The following is a 23,766-nucleotide window of genomic DNA, read 5'->3' on the forward strand; positions in this document are numbered from 1 at the left end:
GGCATAATTTCAATGAAATTAGTTTCCTCACGTTTTCCTTTTTCACTAGGCCATCTCGACTAATAATGCGTACAAAATTTAAAATATTACTAAATTATTTATATTTAAAATACATACATATTGAAGAATAACTAACATTATAAATTATGTCAAAGATATATAGATGGATATATCAGCGTTTTATACCGATAACTCTAAATATGCATTATTTCAAACGAACTAACGGAAAAATGGCGTGCAAGAAGAAAATAAGGCTGTACTCAATAATTATCCGCACAACTACACATGACTAGTCAAGACTCAAGAGTCGCAACGCATGAAGCGGACCTCTCGAATAAATTGCGTGTAATGGAAAGTGAAGTCTTCAATTTAGTCGAGAACGACTGTTATTTAGAATGCATTTATTCTACTTGAAGTAATGTAGGTGATTTAAGCACGCTTAACGTTCGCTTCATTTAAAACTTTTTCACTTTAAGGAACTTATACTATATACAGAGTGACACTTTCAAATGTCAATTTTACTGGTAGGACTTTGTGTAAGCCTGGGTAAATAAATAAAAAATAAAGGTAATGGCGAGATGGCCCAGTGGTAAGAACGCGTGAATCTTAACCGATGATCGTGGGTTCAAACCCGGGCAAGCACCACTGAATTATCATGTGCTTAATTTGTAATTATAATTCATTTCGTGCTTTACGGTGAAGGAAAACATCGTGAGGAAACCTGCATGCGTCTAATTTCACTGAAATTCTGCCACATGTGTATTCTACCAACCCGCATTGGAGCAGCTTGGTGGAATAAGCTCCAAACCTTCTCCTCAAAAAGAGGAAAGGAGGCCTTTAGTCCAGCACGGGGACATTCACAGGCTGTTACGGTACGGTAGGGTAAATAAAACCACACACCAACCGCTGTATTCCAATTTGAAGGGTGTAATGGAATAGTTACTGTTTCTTACAGTGCCACTTACCATGTATTAGCACATTTACCAACTTTAGATTTAAAATGTGATCACGACAATCTTTGTTGACGGCTATGCCTTTCATCGATACAGTAACACCTTTTAAGGAATCAAATCAAAATTATTTATTAAATATAAAAAAATACACTTACTTATTGATTTGTCATAATACGAAAAAATATTATGTACAGGCTTATGACTATTGTAGATCCTTATTTCTTCTATGAGGTTTAAGCCATTTTCAAGGCCTGACTCAACTGTAGACTCGAATTCATAAAGTCGAAAAGGATATTGTATGGCTTCATCTTCCCTATGAATAGATTTCGTTTACGCAGTAGCCATTACTTCATAAGCCTAAGGTTTGAATTACTGATTAAATTGATCTAGAAATCGTGATATCTCCATAAAACGACTACTATTAGTTGGAGGTGAATTTATCTCTCCCACTCTTGTAATATTTTATCAAAATCCGTTTAAACGTAAAGACGTGATAAAGTATTAACCAAATAAAAAAAAAACTTTTATACTAAAACAAACAAACTATAAAACCCAAGAAGTGGCTTCGAGAACGTCAATAAAAAGGAACTGCCCCAACTTTAATGACAATAAACCTTTACGACATTGTTCTGAATGAGGTTAAAGATACCGGTTAATTAATTGACTTATCGAGGCTGTTAACTACATCTCTTTTTCCATCAAGAATAGAATATATATATATATATATATATATATATATATATATATATATATATATATATATATATATATATATATATATATTATATAAAATTTGTTTTGTGTTTGACGGACAAATGGGCCAACTGATGGTAAGTGATCATCACCGGCCGTAGATATTGGCGCTGTAAGAAATATCGTTTCTTACATAGCCGGAACACAACAATATTAGTCCTTGGGAGAGCCAAGGTGCGCCAAAAAAATAATATTAAGTATTAATTTAATTACAATATAAGTACGCTACTTACTTTATAATATCAATATTTTTATATACTACAGTATAATTGGAGAAATGGACAAGTTTAAAAAAAGAACGACGACCGTGACATGACTTCAATTGCCATCAATTATTTTCTTGTCAATTACCGTCCACGTTGACGTTATATTGGAAAAGCGCATTAACCTCCAATTTTATTTAAAACAATCATTGTTTTTATCAAAAAAGTATCAATCACGTAGTAATTGACAAATATGTACACAAACTTTTCATTCAACGTTGTGTGTGTGATTGCTGTGGTATTTGCATATCATATAAGCATTGCATATCATTAAATATATAAATATATTATATTGTCAAAATGTTATGTAAATATGTATTATGTTTATTAAAAGGTAAATAAAAATATATCATATGTCAACTTTTAAGTGCCAAATATATTAATAAAACACAAGTCGGAGACGAAAGAAATCACCTCCGAACGAACGCTCATACGACGAACCCACTTACCGAGCTGACAGATTGACACAGATATATGAAACAAATATTCAGCATTACTTATTAAGATAAAAGTAAAAAACATACTTCTTAAGAATACCAAAAGTTCCGCTCAAAATAATTATATTCAAACTGGCACGTGGCCGTTACGCTCCGGGTTGCGTTTTCGATTCCCACCCGACACTCGGTGTATTGTGTATAAAAGTATATATTATATAGTTATGCATTTATTTCAAATAATATTATATATGTAAATGTGTATATCAGTTGGCAATTACCTATTACACAGGAATTAAATTTGTCTATCTTAGGAATAGATGACCGTGTGAAAAAAACAACTTTTATTTTATTCTATCTAAAACTGTACACATCGTTAAAGCACAAAGGAACCAATTTTGTCACAACGCATTGCTTTTCAGAGCTGATTGAAAATAGAAAGTTTTATTATAGTCTTTATAATGTATACGTTGGATGTAATCGTAAATTACTTTTTTTTATTAAAAGAACGAAATGGTCCATAAAATTTGAATCCGATTTAAGAACACACAGAACGAACACTTTTCATGGACGTTTAATAATATAATTATCTTTAAGAAATGAAACTAAGTTTACGATTTAAATACGACTTTTCCATATTATTTGATCATTAAAGTCGATGGAATGTGTCACCCATTATTTCGTTAGAATCGTAAATAGAAAATTAGTAAGGCACCGAATGACCCTGTGATTCCACTAAGCTAAGCGAGAGCGAAGCTATTTTGGCGCGTTGTGTCTACTCTTACAACGCCTTTACTTTCTATATGCTCCAGTTTCTGGTGAGAGATAGTCTGAGTCCAAGATCATTCATTCTGAACAGTTGCATCTGGTTTCTTTCCAATAATTTAGGCTGCAGTCACATGACGATCCGTTTTACAACTTCATTTTATCGTATCCGTTGTTTTTCGGCGACGGCGTATGTATTTGTTAACAAGTTCACAGTAAAAGATACTGTTCCGACATAAATATACCGTCCATTTACAGGTCATTCAGTCAGGTTCAAAAGTAGGTCGCAAATACGGTTTGCACATGAAATTAGCGACGTTAGAAACGGACTTTTATACGAATGTCCACTTAGACTATTGTTTCTCAATCTCAGAAGTTTCTCACTTCTAAGTGTCAGGGTCGCAATTCGTCAAAAAAATACCGCATATACAAGAATAATGTACTTTAAGAACAATCTTCTTTTATAAAACCGTATACCGATATGAAACAAACAATATAAATTAAATGCTATAGTTATTGTAAAGTAATTGTAGTAGTTACTTTTTTGTTTATTATGTTTGTTTGTCGATTATATCAAAACGACTTCACCGATCTGTAAACTGTTTATTTTATTTTTATAGAATATGAAAGCGGACGAGCATATGGGTCACCTGATGGATGGACGCAACGCCCATAGAGACATTGGCATTGTAAGAAATGTTAATCATCGCTTATATCACCAATGCGCCACCAACCTTGGGAACTAAGATGTTATGTCCCTTGTTATCTAACAAGGTAATCTCACATATTTTTCTTTTATGTATCTCAGTTTAGAAATATTTAGCTACACGGTCAGTAAAGAGTCAATGTACGAGAAAATGGTAATTTTTAATGTAAGAAGGGGCAAACGATCTGGAGGCTCACTGAAAATGACTACCACCGCCCATGGACATCTGCAACACCTGAGGGCTTAAAGGTGCGTTGCCGGCCTTTAAGGAATGAGTACGCTCTTTTCTTGAAGGTTGCTATGTCATATCCGTAAACCGTAACCGTAACAGCCTGTGAATGTCCCACTGCTGGGCTAAAGGCCTCCTCTTCTCTTTTTGAAGAGAAGGTTTGAAGCTTATTCCACCACGCTGCTCCAATGCGGGTTGGTAGAATTCACATGTGGCAGAATTTCAGTGAAATAAGACACATGCAGGTTTCCTCATGAGGTTTTCCTTCACCGTCATATCATATATGTCATATCGGTCGGAGGGATTCAACGAAAAACGGAAAGAAAAATGAGCTCCGTGATACCGTTCACGTCTTCACTCTTCAACCTTTGTCAGTTTATGATCAGACCAGTAGATTCGTTGTGATGAAATAACCATTATCTTTGCTTATAAACTTTAAATTAAGCAGTTGTTTAGTTAAACCACAGGATAAACACTAATTTCGCTCTTTCTATCATTATTGATTCGACATTCGAAAGAAGAAGACTTAATTGTTTAACTAATCAACCGCTAAAAAACGTTTATAAGTAAGGCCGAATAATAAAAGTCTGTGTCTAATATTACCATTGAACCAGCCTTTCACAATTATAGAAATAATAATAAAGAATTGTAATATATTTAAATATAAACAAGACACTTTGTAAATATGGCTCGGCGATGTTATATTTGTCACATCGATATATCAACATTTCCAAGGTACAAAATTTATATTGCCATATGCGTAATCGATCTCTAAGTCACGGCACAACTCGGACATAATGGACTAAAATATACATTCTCTAGTTTATATTTACTCGAATGAGTAATATCTTGTCCAATCTTATCACAGTTACTGGGTCATTTGTCAAATTGCTTCATATTTTGACGTGTAACGCGAGACGAACGGACGGAACTAGTTTATCGATCGAAACGCGTATTAGGGCAAAATAATTCTCGTTTCTTGAAAATCGGGTTTTGGTGAGATACTAGAAATCATGTAAAATATTATAATTAATGTCTTATTGATATATGTGTAGGGCTATTTACAACGTATATTAAAAAAAATATTAAAAATAGAATACAGATAAAAATGAATCTTAACTAATATTATAAATGTGATTAATACTCTTTTACGTCTTAACTTCTCAAGAGATCATCATAAAATTTTGCATACACGTTGTCAGTTGTACAGAAAAGGACATAGGTTACCTAATACGGTAAAATCCGCGGGCGGAAATTAGTAGTTACGTAAAATACTTTTTATAAATCATAACTACGGGGAATGATATAATTATGTTAAAATGCATTTTATTTTATTTTTTAACTTCCTATGTTAAAAAAGCTTTTAAGGTCATAGTCAAAAATATATTGGAATTAATTATCAATAATTATAGCAGCAGGCAGCTTGATTGTGGGTATAGAGATTGGACTTGTATTTACGCTGAGGTCTATAAATGTATGTATTAGCAAATACAACGTTGCCTTCCTAATAAATAACAAAAAAATATGTAATAAGAGGGCATTATCATATATTTAACTTATAGAATTTAAGATTCAATTATTATAAAAAAATATAAAAATTTATTCGTTAGAATAAAAACACAGTGATAAAAGTAAGCGCATATTCTTTTACATTTTAATAATGAACTTGGTATATATGTTCATCGATATCGTATTGATTTCAACATTTGATTAATACCTTATTGTCTCGAGGAAATGGTTTTGACAAACGAAAGTTGCCTCTCGACATTTGTACAAACGCCGCGCACTAGATGAATTATTTATTATAAACAAAATGGTAGCATATTAAAACTGAATGTTGCTTGGCCGAATGTAAAACTTATATAAAATATGTTTGTTTTTAACGAATAAGTTGACCCATTAACAAATCAATAAAAACAATTAAAACATAAGTATAGGTAAACCGATTTCCTATTCTGTTATATTTAAATGAGAAGCTCTCTCTTACTTACGTTTTCCATTCCTTTCAATTACAAACTTATGTTAGAAGCCAAATAGACAACTCGGTACAAGTGATGAGCGGAAAGAAAGTGAGAACGAGGGAGGACAATTGAAAACTTTTCACCATTTTTTTTTTATAAAATAGGAAGACGGACGAGCATATGGGCCACCTGATGGTAAATGGTCACCAAACGCCCTTAGACATTGGCATTGTAAGAAATGTCAACCATCGCTTACATAGACAATGCGCCACCAACCTTGGGAACTAAGATTTTATGTCCCTTGTGCCTGTAATTACACTGGCTCACTCACCCTTCAAACCGGAACACAACAATAATAAGTACTGCTGTTTTGCGGTAGAATATCTGATGAGTGGGTGGTACCTACCCAGACGAGCTTGCACAAAGCTCTACCACCAGTAAAAAAGTTTGGTGGTAGGGCTTTGTGCTAGCCTGTACCCATTCATCATATATTCTACAGCCAAACAGCTACAGGTAAAGTAAAGTATAGTTAATATTTCTTACGACACCTGAGTCTTTGGGCGATGGTGACAATTTACCCGTCCACCAACCCATTTTGTAAAAAATATTTTCGAATTGACCCCTGAAGTGTTACGATTTGCTCACGGTTTTAAGTTTTTTTTTTACTAAAGAAATTCATTGAAAACACAAACATCTGCGCGCCTCAACCAATAAAAAACATCAACATACTTTTTTACACAAGTATTACAATTCTATTCATATGTCAGGTAGGTCAAAAATATTACTTTATTAAAGTAGGTTTTACTTTGAGAGAAATATTTTTTTTCGTTAATTTTTATTCGATTTATTTTATTCGAATATTAACAACTACAATTTTATAATGAATTTAACATTATATTTTTCAATTTCGGAACGTCGCTCGAGGCTTGCAACTCGCGTCTAACATTTGAATAGCGTTTCAATCGTCACTGGATAGATAGCGCTAATTGGCCGTTTGAGAGGCACCGCTAATGCGCCGGAGCAATAAATCCTATCCGATCAACGACCCTGCGCATTGATCAAGATCATCGGGATTAAAGGCAACATCAAATAAAGCACACGTTTACAATTCGAAAGCCAAGAATAGGATTTAATAGAAATTGAAAAGAATAACACACCGAAGAATCGATATGGTCAAGTAGAATTAAACACAGGAAACGTCTCAATAATCAATGACCTATTTCAAGTGATAAATTTCAGTTTATAGTTTATTCATATCCGTGAGAAAACAAGTATATCTGATATCTGAAAATATACTATTTATTCGCACTGGATAAGTGTTATGAACTTACTCAGAAATGACGTTACGTAATCGTGAAACATTATTACATAAATAATGCAATGTTAATCGAACATTAAACGAATATTTGTAACTAATCTATATAAGTTAGCAAAGTTGAACGATAATCTCATTAATCATATTTACTAATGTTATTTACAGCATTAACTAGGTTACACGTTACGTTCGAATATGGTATATGGTGTTTATTTTAATAAAATCCTGGACTGTTTAATCGCGAGAAAGTCGCTGGTTCGTCATTGGGGTTTTCTTTCGAGAAAATTTTAATTGCAAACAGTCTCGCCTCGGAGACAACGTAAGTTGATGCTCCTGAAATATTTCCGGTCGTGCCGCCCCATCGGATTAAATGAATGCATTTGTTTTTGAGCACACACTTGTGCACTATAAGATATCATGCTTAGCAGGATAATCTCCCTTGAGAATGGCTGCCGCGGAAAAAACCAAGAACACACGAATTAAATAGAATTAAAAAAACTTATTATACCAATGACCTTCTTATCAAGATCAACGTTATAGTTTAAAAAATAATCATATAATTTATCTTAATTACTTAAATTTAATAAATAAAAGTAAATACTACATAACATTTTCCTCAAGGTAGGAGATATGTGGCATTTGTACTGAGAACGAATATTATAATCACAGCAAGGCGATCTCGGTTCAAGAACATGAGATAACGCGAGTTATTTACTGTTATATTTATTAGTGTTATTGGATGTGACCGAAATTAATAATACGACCTTGGTGCAATTAACAAAATAATTATTGCCTAAAAATATTGAAGTGTTGGAAATAATTATCACACTTGTGTATATTTTTGTAATTAGACAATATCTAAATTGTCAATTTTAAGCAAGCAAGGTTTCAGTTGGTATATCTTTATCTATATTTACTGGTGGTAGGGCTTTGTGCAAGATTTGTGATGGATTTTGACGATCAATAAGCAAGTGTTACTCTTCTATCCATATATAAAAAGACAAAGACAAAACATTACGTTAGCTCTGTTCTGTTTGTCAACTGATTTTATTTTATTCATATTTGATAAGTAATATGACTATCAGCAGAACATTGCATTTGAATATTAACAGTAAGAAATATATATTTTTGTTACCACGATGAAAAGCAGCATGGAGTGAAACTGCATGGTAAGTATTGCATTTGCTTGACATGGCTTGCTATTGTGTTTGTTAATAATACTTACATAAAGCCTAAATATTGACAAATGCATGATGTACATTTTTACAACCATTGCTTTAATAATAATAATCGATCGACGAATTTACCTAATGATATTTATAACCAAATGGTTGCTAGTGTTGAATAAACAACGACTCTGTATAAAATACAATTTTATCATATTAACAGTACCAATAAAATTAAACATAAAATATATACTCTATTAAAAAAAACAAAGTACTGCAAATCATGATCCTTATTTAGATAAAAAATAAACGCTCGCCTGAGAATGACACTACAATATAAAATCGGATATTGTCACGTGAATGTACTTCAAAGAGCTTTCAAAATAAACAACATTTCAAACACACACATCAGAAATAGAACATACACAGACTATGGACAGCGTCTTCATTTTATTTCAATCGACGGCGAACATATTTGACAGATATAAATAAATATTCGCTATATATATTAACCTATACTTCCTACTTTAGGATATGGTACGATATTTGTGAGGAATTGCAGTTTGTTTTTATATTATTACGTGTCAAATATGTATTATATTTACTGGTGGTAGGGCTTTGTGCAAGCTCGTCTGGGTAGGTACCACCCACTCATCAGATATTCTACCGCAAAACAGCAATATTTGATATTGTTGTGTTCCGGTTTGAAGGGTGAGTGAGCCAGTGTAATTACAGGCACAAGGGACATAAAATCTTAGTTCCCAAGGTTGGTGGCGCATTGGCTATAAGCGATGGTTGACATTTCTTACAATGCCAATGTCTAAGAGCATTTGGTGACCACTTACCATCAGGTGGCCCATATGCTCGTCCACCTTCCTATTCTATAAAAAAAAAAATGTATATAAATTGAAAGACTATACGAAGCAAACTAAAACTAACTATTTGTAAAAAAGTCCGTACGAAAACCAATACACACACCTATATAATTAGGTGTGTTTGCGTGTGTATATCTGGAATATATATATGCATGTGTATGTGTGTGTATTTAAAGCAGTTTATAGTGTGACGTAGCTGTCCGGTTTGTACAAGCAGTGTTGGTTTACGAGTATCTTTCGTCTTCTAAAAGGAAACACTGAAGTGTTCCGAGCGACGTAAATTGCCGCTATCAATCAACTGACACGCGAGGCTAGATGCACATGTACTGAGATATTGCATGTGGTATATACGGATACGAGGATTTATCAATTGCGAAACGCGATAATACGTGTTGGACCGGCTATTTCGTTCGTGTGAACTTTGATCGTTAAGCTAAGGTCGCAGTACGAAATCACACCGAGTAATTTGTATTTTTACGATTAATATTACACTAGTTTTCGTCCGTAGCATCGTCCGCTTGTTTGGGGTGAGACGTAATGTAAACAAATTTAGCCTTTGTCCTTTCTTAGGGTTTAGGCTACCTAATTACATCACATGAGTTTTTGACTGAGACGTCCAAAAAGGCAATAGAAATAAGATTAACATACTCACGTCAATTTTTTTTTTGTATAATTGGTAGGCGAACATGCAAACGGTCCATCTGATGGTAAGTGATCACTACCGCCTATAGACATTGGCATTGTAAGAAATATTAAGCATACCGTACATCGCCAATTCGCTACCAACCTTGGGAACTATTTCCCTTGAGAGGGTAGATTTGGCGGTAGAATATCTGATGAGTGGTGGTACCTATCTAGACGGGCTTGCACAAAGCCCTACCTCGAAATAAAATAATTATATGATAATAATAATAATTATATGATACTATGTTATTAGAGATACCTTTTTTGTTTACCTTATTATATAATTTTAATCATGTTAAAATATAAGATGACAAATTATATGGAAAGTAAGTGGATATAACCGCAGAATACCAGTTTTCGTGAAGAAGCGAAACGAATATAACCGCTTCTGTCTAGTTTTTGTAAACTATAGATTTTTGTTACGTTCCACTGGTCTCATTCATTCTCTTACTTTATTCCTGCGTTGTCAGTAGGTCGCCGCTTTTTGAAATAAATATAAGTAAAATGAATTGAGTATACCATCAAAAAAACAAGAATGGCTACCGGTTTACGTATGTATGGATTTAGAGAATAGGGTTCATTCAATAGAGGTTTTTTCAAAGATAATACAAAAAAAGTGTCATCCCTTTGTTACTTTTACGTATATTGTTATATAACAAAGGTGTCGAAACGTGACTGTAATGTATATTTACTTTATAATATGCGAATTGGGAGTATTTATATTATTATTTTGTCGGTCACGATGACAGTTGATAGGGTCATTTAATTTGTTGATAATTATCTTAGATCTAATAGAAAAAACATTGTAGGTTTTATAAGCTTATGTACTTATTTATTGATTATTGCATTCCAATAACGCGAATGAAGTAATTAAATAAAAGCTACAACTTTTAGGAATTGAGCGTACTTGTCTACCCAATTACTTTGATAATACGTCGTGAGAAATCTTGCATGAGTCGAATTAAATTCTATCAAATGTGTATCCACCAACCTGCACTGAAGAAATGATGACAAAGGCTCATACCCAGCAGTGATATATTAACGATTTGTTTCTTTGTGCGAATCTAGTCTCAAAAGGGTAAGGTATCGTTGGCAAAATAAACAAAATGTCACTCAAATGCCATCACGTCGGCTTCGTCGTTTTGCGACGAGCAGTCTCGCTTCGCATCGTCACTTGTGCCGTTCCCAGTGGTTTTATTTCCACTTGAGATTTATGTTAGGTATCATAATAAAGTAATATAGCGCTTTATTGCAAACAATAATAATCGTGTGAATTGATATTGTTTTTTTAATCCATACTAATATTATAAATGCGAAAGTAACTCTGTCTATCTGTTACGCTTTCACGGCTAAAGCATTGATATCGATTTTAATGACATTTGGTATGAACGAAGCTTGAACCTCAAGGAACATAAGTTATTTATTTATCAAATTAAAAACTAGCTATAAAAAAATATAACAGTAACAGTACAGTAACAGCCTGTTAATGTCACACTGCTGGGCTAAGGCCTCCTCTCCCTTTTGAGAAGAAGGAAGAAAAAAAAATTTTGTGATAAATTAAAAAATTGCGAGTCTTTTAAAATTTCGCATCTTTATTTACTGTCAAAACTTTAGTCACTGTCAAAACTCCATAAATGCAAATATAAGTTGACGGTAGGACAATTAATTACAGTTTTATTACAAAAGCTATGGGATTCTCTTCTTGTTAGGTCTATATTTATTATACGGCATCTAATGTTATTTGAACGGTAACTCTTATGGGGATGTATATTTAAATACTTAACGAAAACGTTTAACCTACCACGGGTTATCCAAGAACATTACGCTTAATATATTCTGGTAAAACTCTAATCAGATGTTTGAGTGATCATCGCTCAAATAGATAACGCGATCATGTTATATTCGATAGTTCAATGACACGATTGTTAATATTGAACAGAAATGTGAGCGTTTCTGAAGGTAGCTAAGCCGCGATTTGTGTTAAATTGCTGACGTAAAGCTTTTTGGAACAAAGTTCTTTTGACGCAAGATTTTTGATTCACTTTTATCGCGTTCAATTGGTTGGACAGTTTTTTGTGTCAATCAACATATAATATTATTTCTCAATTGTGGTCGATTTTTCACAATTAATAAGATACGCTTCTATATGTAAATATATAGTTAAACAATGCTGTCTTCTTCTTTCGAATGTCAAATTAATAATGAAAGAAAGAGTAAAGTCAGTGTTTAACTAATCTGTCGCTAAGCGACGTTTATAATTAAGGCCGTAAATTGATCAGGACACCCAAAATATACGTAACAAGTAATAATTATGTAATGATCACCCAAAATTCCTTTTATAATTTCATATTTTCAGCTTGATATTAATAGTTTTTAAAATTGAGAATTAAGCGACTAGGAGGAACTCGTCTTTGTAAACATTTATTCTCGAAGCATGAAAGAAATCTTTGAGAACTAATTGTATTTCTCAATGACTTTCCTTGTGCAACTGGTCCAAGACAAATTATACCAAAATACCTCAATAATATATAAACAAGCGGTTGAACTGTTCAAAGAAAAAAAATAGATATTTATAAAAATGTAAACGCCTTACAAATGTAATGTCAAATTACATTTTACTGTCTATGAATCATAAAAACTATTATATAAAAATCGTCATTCCACTAACACACGCTACATCTTGATATTCCGTTGGTACAATATGTCAAACAAACAGCCGGCTGGCGGCGGAGCGTGTCGCCGGCAATTATTTATACCATATGTAGACATTTAGTACGAAACGTCAATTGTGATGCTTAACCACGACGTTTTAATTAAAATGACAAATGAATAATGCCTTGAAATGACAATAATTTGAGAAAATATTTCGTAAATGTTTTGCGGATAAAATTGTTTGGTTCATGTTGATATACTCTATACCTCTATCCTCTGATCCGACTAATTTAAGCCATTTACTCTATATTTAACATTAAGGAAAACGCAGCACAGATGTAAAGTATGAACAATGTAGCTTTACTAATAAGAATTCACGTCTTAACATAACATTGCAAATAAAAGCAACGTACATCAAAGAAGAGACTAGATTTGACAAACATACTTTCAACTATAATTATAGTACTGAAACATATACAGATAATGATACAGATACTGAATACGATTTAGAAAACCATTATCAGACGGTGTGTTTTAAATTAATACCAACTTCGGTTACAAACCACCCAGACGGTAAAACGTCACCTAAAACCATAACGCGAGACGTGTAAATATAGCACCGAGGGTTGAATAAATGGCGGCTATCCTTAGATTTATGGATACGCACTGACAAACATACAATCAATGAGAGATAACATCGCCATGAGATCATTAAGTGAATTTATAAGCAGATTAATGTAATATAATGCTTGCAATAAAAATTTAATAGAAAACAAAATCGCAATAGGTGCTATTAGATTTATAAGATACAACCATTTGAAATTCCAATCGTGAGTTCAAATCTTTACTTTGTGTTAGTATTAAAGTCAACTGACTTTTAACACTTTCGGTGACATTCTGTCAAAATCTGGTATACAAAATATTGTAATTTATTTAAGAGGAAAGTTATAAAAGTTATAAATTTAAAGTTCAAGGTATGTTTAACGATAACAATTTATAATAAAAAACAAAAGAAGCAACGACAACAATATACCATTTCATATTACTGGTTAAAAATTTTATATTGGTTAGAATAATAAAATAAGATAAATCAAAAAGTTTACAAGAGACTTTCTTCGAACAGGACAACGTATCATTACTTAATAACCTGTCCTCGAGCGCAGCACAAGTACAAGTATTCAATTTGTTAATATATTATGCGAAGCAATCAACAATCTATCAACGGTTAATTGACTATTAATATTCCAGGGAAGTAAACATCTGTTTATTTCTTATCAACGCTTTATGGAGTGGATTGATAAATCATGAATGGATTTGACTTACACATGTGTGTTGGTATACAATAGAGCCTATTACAGTTTTTGTGTGTGGACTTTTATATTTTATCCAAATAATTAATTGATATCTACAAAACACAATATGATTACATAAATGTAATTTGATAGGATAAAGTAACTACTGATTTTCTCGTGGTTGTGGTGTGGTGGTAAATTTTTTATTTAACATTTAATTTACATACTTTAAAACACCTTGACGATAATTTGCTTAACCAACATTAGGAGCTTAAGAATTTCTTTATTGAACTTCTAAACCGTTCAATTAAGTCTCTTCTTCTCTTTTATGAAACGGACGTTGATAACGTTCAATTATTCGCATTAATCCTCTCTCGCATATCCCATCAATACTCGTATTAATAGGAAATGGGTTAATGATGATATTTTATAAAATTACTTTCGTCACAAGTTCTTCTATTAACAAATCAACTTATCTCAAAATGATCACCTCATGACTATTATTAACCCGCATAAATGTCCGATATAAATTTGCCCAAAGCGTATGCCGGTAGCTTGCTGGAATAAGCACATCACCTTCTCCCTAACAAGAGGAAGCCTTAGCCCAGCAGTGGGACACTTAAATAGGCACATTACTAACAGTTTATAGTTTAATTTGGTCAGTTTGTGGAATCAGTAAATTTACGGATGTTACAATTTAAAATGTACACGTAATGAGAAAAGTTGACTTACTGCTCTGAGTAATACACAATGGAAGGATCTGGATCACCTCAAGTGGCTCTAATTAGATGATTGCTCAGGTCAATAGAATTATGTAAATTGATAGTGAGTGATCCTTGTATATAGTATTACAAACATGACACTCGTATCTTTTAAATGGTGACTTCTTCCGACGTTGGATGATGATGATGGTGTATGTGATTCTGTTTAGATGTTTGTCTTGCAGAGTTTGAAGGATTTCTTATATTTTTGTTCTTGTAAAATTGACAATATAAGCATTTATTTACGTCAGTATTCTATGCAGAAGTTTTTTATCGACCATAAAATACTAGACTTATATAGTAACTTTATCGAAAGTAACGGTAATCAAATTTCATAATTTATTACGCTACGGTGTCAAAACGACCGGAATTTACTAACTTAATAATGGCTTAATAATCGTTTTAATTACGATTTATCGTTAAGGCGTAATGAATAATATTTTTTTTAATATGTTACATATTTTTTGGGTTAAAAATAATAAAAGAAATTATCAATTACGTGCATCACACTTTTTATTACACAAATTAAATTATTAGTGTAATTTCAAGTCTAAACTTTTCACTTATAGCCTTTCTAATAATCACCACTAGACGCGGCTTCTAATCTAATCATCAAAAACCAATATCATTAGGACTTGTAATTCTTTTTGCTATAATTGGCAAAGATTTAGGGGCTAGTCACTATGCCAGTAGTTATATATCCATGAAACCCCGATTTGTAGACACCTCAAGTGTTTCGCGAGAAAATTAAGTACAGAATCAAAACCGTCTCATAACTAAATAAAATAAAATACGACACGTCATATTAGTTTTAATTTTCTATAATTGACTTATTTTTAGGAAAAATCTCCTTTTTGTCATCGCGCTTGAAATGAAAAAGCTCGACGTTGATTGTTGACTATCAATCATTTTGATTGATAGCCTCTGATCAAGGTAGTTGCATTAATCTTCTAGAATCTCACCTTTTAGAAACTCCATAGATATTTACATGAAACTCATGTCTTTGTTTTTATACTTTTCTGTTACAGAGATATAAGTACAAGATTCTATAGTAAGTACTCACTCTTGATTAAAGTTATTTTTAAACCTTGAAAATCTTCATCTATTGTTAGCGTCGCTCGTCGTCGGAAAGTTACAATTCACTTAACAAGGAAGCGATTGCGTCACAAATCCTTTCTAAGCCGTTTATTATGTTAATTAATTTAATCCATATTCCATGTAATTTTTCCATTTCATTGCAATTGGTTTAAAGAACCAACAGCTAAACTGACAAAGAGGTTACGTTTCTTGTAATGTTTTTCTGTAACTTATTCAATTTTTTATTTCATTGCTCAATATATTATTTTTGTGTTGACAGCCTTTTAATATCGGAAGTGGGTGAAATAATACGACCATTATCGAGCCTTCAACATCAATATTAATATGTATTGATGTCGAAGGCTTGCTGGAAAGCCATTAGATATTTTCAATAATTAAAGTAATTAATATTTAATGTAGTAGCTTTGGATTTTATGTTTTAATTTAATAAATTAATATTTAGAATATATATTAGATATACTTGATTTTTTATTAGCTGTTTTAGGTATGCCGTATGTAATAAATCTATTTCGCCAATGTCATGTAATCGAGTACAAAAATAATGCAGAATTTTAAGTCTTAAAAGATAATATTTGTAAAAAAATTAATTAAATTTTATTATGAATCAAGTTGTCTACATTTTCAACCATTACATTTTAAATAAACTATAGGAAGAGAGTAACTAGAAAAAAACGCTTCGACGGTCAAATCGGCTTATGTTCTTATCAGATGCCTCACTTCAGCGGCTTCCGCCGACATTTCTATAATAAGGATTATTTTTAACCGTTCTACTATAAAAGGAAGATAAATTACTTGGCTTCTTGTGCATTTATTTTAATAATACTTGTTAAAATACATAAATATATATTTCTATTAAAATAAAATTTTTATGAAATTAAGTTATATTCTAATTATAATAAAAACAAACAGCTTTAAATAATTTGATATCTCTACAGGCTTCGAATGGGCTATTTGATAAGCGACTGTGCGCACTCCATCTTTAAAGTTACTTCCCACTCCTATACTTTTTTGAATATAGTAAACGAACATCAATCGAACGAACTGTTTCCCTCGGTAATAGTATTATCAATAAACAATTTGATTACTTACATAGAAGAAATGCGGCCTCAGTCTTCCAATTGTGTACTTGGCGACGTCTGTCGTGAGCTGCTGGCAGGCACACCCGAAGAGGAAAACCCCTATAACCCGGTAGGCTTCCCATACCCAAGCTGGTATCTCTTTGCCGAGGATCACTCGGGATCGACCGCCTCTGTAGTCTCGCAGCCTGATCCACTCAGTGAGACACATCTGATGACAAATCAAAATTATAATTAAAAAACGTCACCAAAGTTTTATTTGAGATTTAATTTAATATCATTCATCATTCCATTTTTTTAAAATATTTTTTGTAAAATCAAAATTCGTCATTCAAAAATATCGTTAGTCTACTTGACTGTTTGGTAGGTGAGTGAGTCAGTCTGCCACATAAGATTTTAGTACCCATGGTGGGTGGAGTATTAGCCATATAAGCAATAGTTAATTTTCTTACAATTTGAATTTTTAGGGGCGTTGGCGTTACCACCAAGTGACCCATTTGCCAGTCTGACTACCCATTTTCCATTAAAAAAAAAGGTCGAAACTATAGAAAAAAATACATCAATAGGCAAGGACAGCGCGTCCGCCGAGAATATATAATTAAAAAAAAACCTTTTAATAATAATGTAAGACAAGGTAAAAGACAAGATTGACATTGACATTACAACCACCATTGTTTTTCATGCGAGTTGGTTTGGTTGAATCGGCATTTAAATATCAAATTAATTATATAAATAATTATGAACAAGAACCTCGAGAAAAAACGAAAAAAAAAAACATTAAAGACAACCTTTACATAAGAAAGGACATAAAAAATTGCAATTCGTGTACAAGTGTACATGACATGATAAAAATCTATCGATGTGGGTCAATAGGACCGCTAAATTATTCATTACATATAACGTGACCAATATATTGATTAATTATTGATGTCAGTCGTATGCTGAATGATTTATTGAATGAGCCATTATATAACATACATATATTACATAAATTATTTTATATTAGATGGTTAGCCACAGAAAAATATTTATATCCATTAATAATCCAAATCTCCATCACAGTCTATATATTCTTATCCATTATTACAAACATGTTTTAAAATCTCCAAAACCTTATATTATCTCCTATTTATTTCTACCTCTTTTATCTTCTTCAAATTCCTTCAATTACTGTCATCTACTAAGTCTTATTCAAAAGCCCTAAAATAACTATTATTTAACCAATATAATTATTTAAAATATTTTCAGAAATCACAACAGCTTCCCAGTGTTTGAGCGTTACCATTTTTTTGGATCGATGAATAAATGAATTGGTGTATGTTTTTGGAAAATATTGAACAGATGCGCATACGATAAGAGGTGACTTGTCTATGTAATACTACCAGGATACAATTAGACATGTTCCTTGTATCTTCAATCACATTGTCGTACAAGAACACACATTGAAGTACGTATAAAATTTTTATACAGTACATGCAGGCTATCAAGAGTCCGATATGTAATCCCGCGTCGAAAGGCGCATGCGACGCCACCAGAGACGAGGCCATCGCGAATTGCCGACGGAAATCAATGACTACTACACATACACATTACGTACTTTTAAGGCGATGTTTTAAACTTTGCACTTGTATATAGCAAATTACTTTTTGTTTATATTTTTGTGTTAATAAATATTATTACAATAATATTTTTTAAGTTATCATTACAGTATCATTATCGTTACACGTGTTTAACATTTTTATTACGATGTTTAATTACATCATAATGAGATTTAATGAACATATGATTCTTTATAGCATTACACCGTTGATATATACACGCTCATGTCATAGTAATTTGACCGCGTGTTTTTATATCATACATTACGGACTTGTGCGAACGTATTCCAAGAATGGGGCATTAAGGTGTAAGGAAAACTTAAAGCTGCATTCATTTTATTATTTAGACGTGAATTGCATGTCCAATTGTAAGTAAGTACATCCTAATCATGTGTAAATGAATGGACAAAGTGTGTAAACAAGATTCAGACATGGCTCATATACTGTCCAGCTTTAAAACGTAGTAAAGCTTAAGATTTACAAGCAAATATAGCGCCAATGCTAATACAATAAGATTTATTATTGTCTGTATCGATTTGATACATGGATTTTAAAGAGTAATTCGATTATTTGTTATGTATCGATAGTTTGCAATTACTAAAGACGATGGTTCACAAATAAGATATTCGCATTATTTGCGGAATGAAGTCCAGGCTCGAAGGACCATTGTCTTGCGTAAAGAAAACTTGCAATTCCACTTAGTTTTTGTAATACAATATTCTTTCACTTGCGACTAATATTAAACAACAAATATTCTTATTCAGAAAGCGTCATACGTCGTTGAATATTTATAAGATGTTATAAATCTTTACGTGTTTATGGTTATTGTACTAGATAAAATTACCATAAAAAATTCCATGCAATATACTATGCCGTTTGACTATACCCTTTTTATTCATTAGTCCAAGATATAAATAAGATAATTGTAAAACGTCACTATGAAATTGAGAATGTGTTTGAAACAACATCGACTGAAGATATGATTATTGGGTATTTTAGCAAAAATGTTAGTTTATTGCATTCAAAGAAATTCGAAGGATTCAAATAGACAAAGATTTGTTATTTGGCGGTAGAATAATATGAGTGAAAAAAAAAAATAGCATAATCATTATTTTCTTTGTCAAATTTCGTTAGAGCGGTCTCTCAAATACAATCTTTAGGTACAGAAAAGCTTCATACAGATTTATAGTAAAGAACCACAAAATCTTGACATATATCAATATCAATCATTCAATCAACAGCCAATCGTTGTCCACTGCTGAACATAGGCCTCTCCCAAGGTGCGCCAAAGCTCCCTGTCCTCCGCCTTCCGCATCCAGTTGGTGCCCGCCACCTTCTTAAGGTCGTCGGTCCACCTGGCTGGAGGGCGCCCTACGCTGCGCTTGCCGATTCGCGGTCTCCACTCTAGGACTCGTCTGCTCCAACGGCCATCGGTCCTACGACCGTAGGACCGATATCAATAATATATTATATATTAATTTTAATTAATAAAATGATTCTATGCAGGTTCTGAAAAAATTAGTAGCATTTCTTTTATCCTTTCAAAACGGACAAGAACGGACCAAAGTACTATAAACGTTATGAATAGTCTTAACAAGGTCATAATCCCATGTCTCTGGCGCTATTTAGTTTCTGGAACGTGTTTCGCATGAACAAACCTCATGAATATGAGACGAGTCATACTTCATTACTCCGCTGATGGTCTGATACCGATTGTTCGATCGAATGCTTTTGTGTTTCAAATGATATTCATGTTGTGTTAAGTAGACTTCAATCATATTAATATTTAACATATTAATAGTAGAACGTGAAGGACTATTTACATACGTTTTATGTACGTATAACGTCATATAAACTGATGTTCCTTTCACAAGGGAGGCTATCTAAATGCGTGAGAAATGAGAGGTAGGTGCGCGAGTATAAATGCCTCTCTATTCTAAATCCGACATGATCGGGAAAGTTCGTACGCAAGGCCAACGGCTTTTCGTGCTTTCCGAGGTACGGGAGTGTAAGCACTGCCTGATTCCAGACTCGGAGAGCTCCTGAGAGTTTCTCTACATAAAAACATTTTTATTAATAATTATCAGTTTCTGAAGCTTTATACGAGGCAGTCGTGATATAATGTACAGCGTGTTAGTATTTATGAGGCGTAAAAAGTTCATATCTTAATAGGTCGTAAAAAAGGCAGACGAGATGACAGAATTTCTCAGTGCATGTAGTCATGGAAATTGGTATTCTAAGAGATGTAGAACATACTGCTATTTGGCTTATCGCCCGCGTATAATATGTGTTTTTATTTTATAGCACGAGCTTTAAATAAACAAAATTATAACACAAAAAAATTGTTGAATTAATGAGGATAACTTAAAAAGGGACGTTCATTCATCATCATCATCATCATCATCACCCTTTTCGCGTCCACTGCTGGACATAGGACACCGTTCACCACTTCTTTTATACCCAAACCGCAAACAGAAAAAGTAATTTAGACATGAAGCTAGACTGAGATTATCTACTGTTCGACAGCCCATTTCCGACACTCTTTTCCAATCATAATTATGATTCAAAAAACTAATAAACACTAACTAACCAGTAAACTTTATAACACGAATCCTAATGTTACACTCACTTCTCGCATTGTATAACTTACACACTCATTAGCGGTCTGTGGCCCGCCATTACATTTTACCAAGAAATTAATTTAAAGCTCATATAACAAAATTCAAAAAATATATAATATTTATTCTGTTTAAGATAAGTATGTATGTTTTGGGTCTTTTATCTTTAGCGATCCTACTAGGAAATATGCTTAGTAATATATAAATCCAAACATTGGTCTAAGATAAGCTTTTATGATATAAAATATGATATCGAATGATTAATACTTTATCTATACACTTTGATGGATAATCAAGAGGCATTTCGGTATATTTACGAATAACAAGATTTTACTGTGTATTAGTCATTTCGGTTTCCTATCGCTTCATGATAAGTATTTCCCGAACGAAAAATTGTCACCCATAATTCTGTATAGGTAAGCTGAGAAATATTTAAGGACCTCCTCTTTTTTTGAGATTTCGAGCTTTTTCTATTATGCCGTACCAATTCGGTTTGGTAACACATGGCAGAATTCCATTCGACATGTCAGGTTTTCTCTCGATGTTCTCCTACACAAAATTTATTGTAAACAAAAATTAAACTCAGTATTGTCCTAAAATATATCCGAAAAAACTGACCAAAAGCATTCCAAGCGAAGCCTACGACATAGAATATGTAAATATAATATATAATACATAAATACTACAATAAACTAGATCTTCATGTCCGTTTACTTATTATATATTTATTTATTGATATGCAAATCGAAACATGTGTAATAAGCATAAGCATAAGCGGATGTCACTGCGCAGGCGAAGTACAATCAAAGCAAAAATTACATGAGAATATATTTTTTTTTTAATATTTTAATTTGTAGTTTTATTCATCGAATATATTTGTAATTATTAAAAGAATACTCATATTACATATACACTTTCAAAATATACATCTGAAACTAGGTAGGTTGAGGGTGAGTTGGTAATGCGAGGTGTAAAATGCCAGTGAAAATACTATAATATAGTAATGAAACTGTCACTATAATACCGGTGTTAAAAATGTATCGTACAGGTAAGCTTAAAAACAAGCTCAAAGACATGGTTGGTGCAATAATCGATAGCGTATTCGAAATCAAAATCATAGTTTGTAATGATAAAAATAGGCTCTTACGAGTACTTTTAAATCATAATATTAAAAAAAAAAAAACATTTAACCTCTACCGATAATTCGGGATTTAGATTGAGAAGAACCGTCAAATAACTCGGTCGTTATCTTTTCATCACTGTGACTGTGACTGAAGGCAAGGTAAGATTAATACGTCAGACAGTGTCAATGTGGGGGAGGTGACCATTAACCACAATTTATTACAAAAGGCATGAAGAAGAGTGACCACTTATCATTGGACTTTAGATCTGCATTCCTCTTAAGAAAAGGTGACGTTGCTTATATTTATGCATTAGACCATAGACCGCTTTCACATTTCGTTATGTACAACACTGTATGTTTAAATATAATCCACAAAGGTCAAATCATAATAAACAGAAACGAATAAATAACAAATTAAATAATTATCATAATAGAATGCTTCCGTGTAATGCACAGTGGTCCTATTCTATTTGTGTAAAATAACAGTACATACCCTTATTTCGCTCTCTTCATCCACCTACACTTATATGTGCGTGATAATAACAAAATATGTTAACTTTAATATTTGTTTATATTATGAAATTAAATTTTTAACCTTTTGCTTGCAATAGCACACGCGCAACGCCTTATTACGGCTAAATTGGCATCCGAGATATACAATTGTTCAACAGGTACATGAATCGAGCACATATAATCAGAATTTGAAACCGCAATCATCATTTAGAAATTTACGTGCTTCACCACTCGACCACCTCGGTTTACCAAACATATTATGAACTGTTAGTCACATTCAACTTTGTATAATGTTTTCTACTTAAATAAAGTACATTTTGATTAGTCGCACTTTTAAAATAACCAATAAAAAAGACATACAACTGATTTTGGAATTTGTATTCTAAGAATGATTATTTAAGAAAGTAATTCGAATAAAAGCATGTCTGGTTATGAAACAGTTGTAACAGTAAATACTGAATAAGGGCACCCAGGTTCCTAAAAAAGAAAATGATTTGGATCTCAACTTAGGTATTCATGTCTCAGAATTTCCTCTAAGAGGTTACTGTTCTCCATCCACATGGAACACGAAATGAATTTTAATAACAAATAATGTTGGCGTTTTATCTTCAGTAGGGTGACATTCTTTTTTTTATTGTATTAGGTAAGCAAATTGGCATTACATCGCCAATGAGCCACCAACCTTGGGAACTAAGATGTTATATCCCTTGTGGCTTCTGTAGTTAAACTGGCTCACTCAACCTTTTACCCTTTCAGTTACAGTAAAATTGCTACTTGACGGTAGAAAATTTCCAAAAAAAAAAGAGTCAATTGAAGTGAAAAAATTAGTGTTTTTCGCTATGATTTGGTAGTCAGTCAGTGGAGACAACGCTTTCATGTTTTATTTTTATGAAATATAGTTTAGAGGTTGGCGTTTACAACTACAAAAAAG

The 23,766-nt window shown here is 32.6% G+C and overlaps 1 protein-coding gene across 1 annotated transcript in view; it reads right to left on the reverse strand.

Moving 5' to 3' along the window:
- Positions 1-23,766, reverse strand: part of LOC126774679 (putative phosphatidate phosphatase) — a 97,165-nt gene that overhangs the window by 22,109 nt on the left and 51,290 nt on the right. The window contains exon 3 of the mRNA XM_050496214.1: positions 16,997-17,194. Coding sequence (XP_050352171.1) covers positions 16,997-17,194 — 198 coding nt within the window. The remainder of the gene's footprint in view (positions 1-16,996; positions 17,195-23,766) is intronic.

Source organism: Nymphalis io, chromosome 17 (genome assembly GCF_905147045.1).
Source record: "Nymphalis io chromosome 17, ilAglIoxx1.1, whole genome shotgun sequence".
Lineage (NCBI taxonomy): Eukaryota > Metazoa > Arthropoda > Insecta > Lepidoptera > Nymphalidae > Nymphalis > Nymphalis io.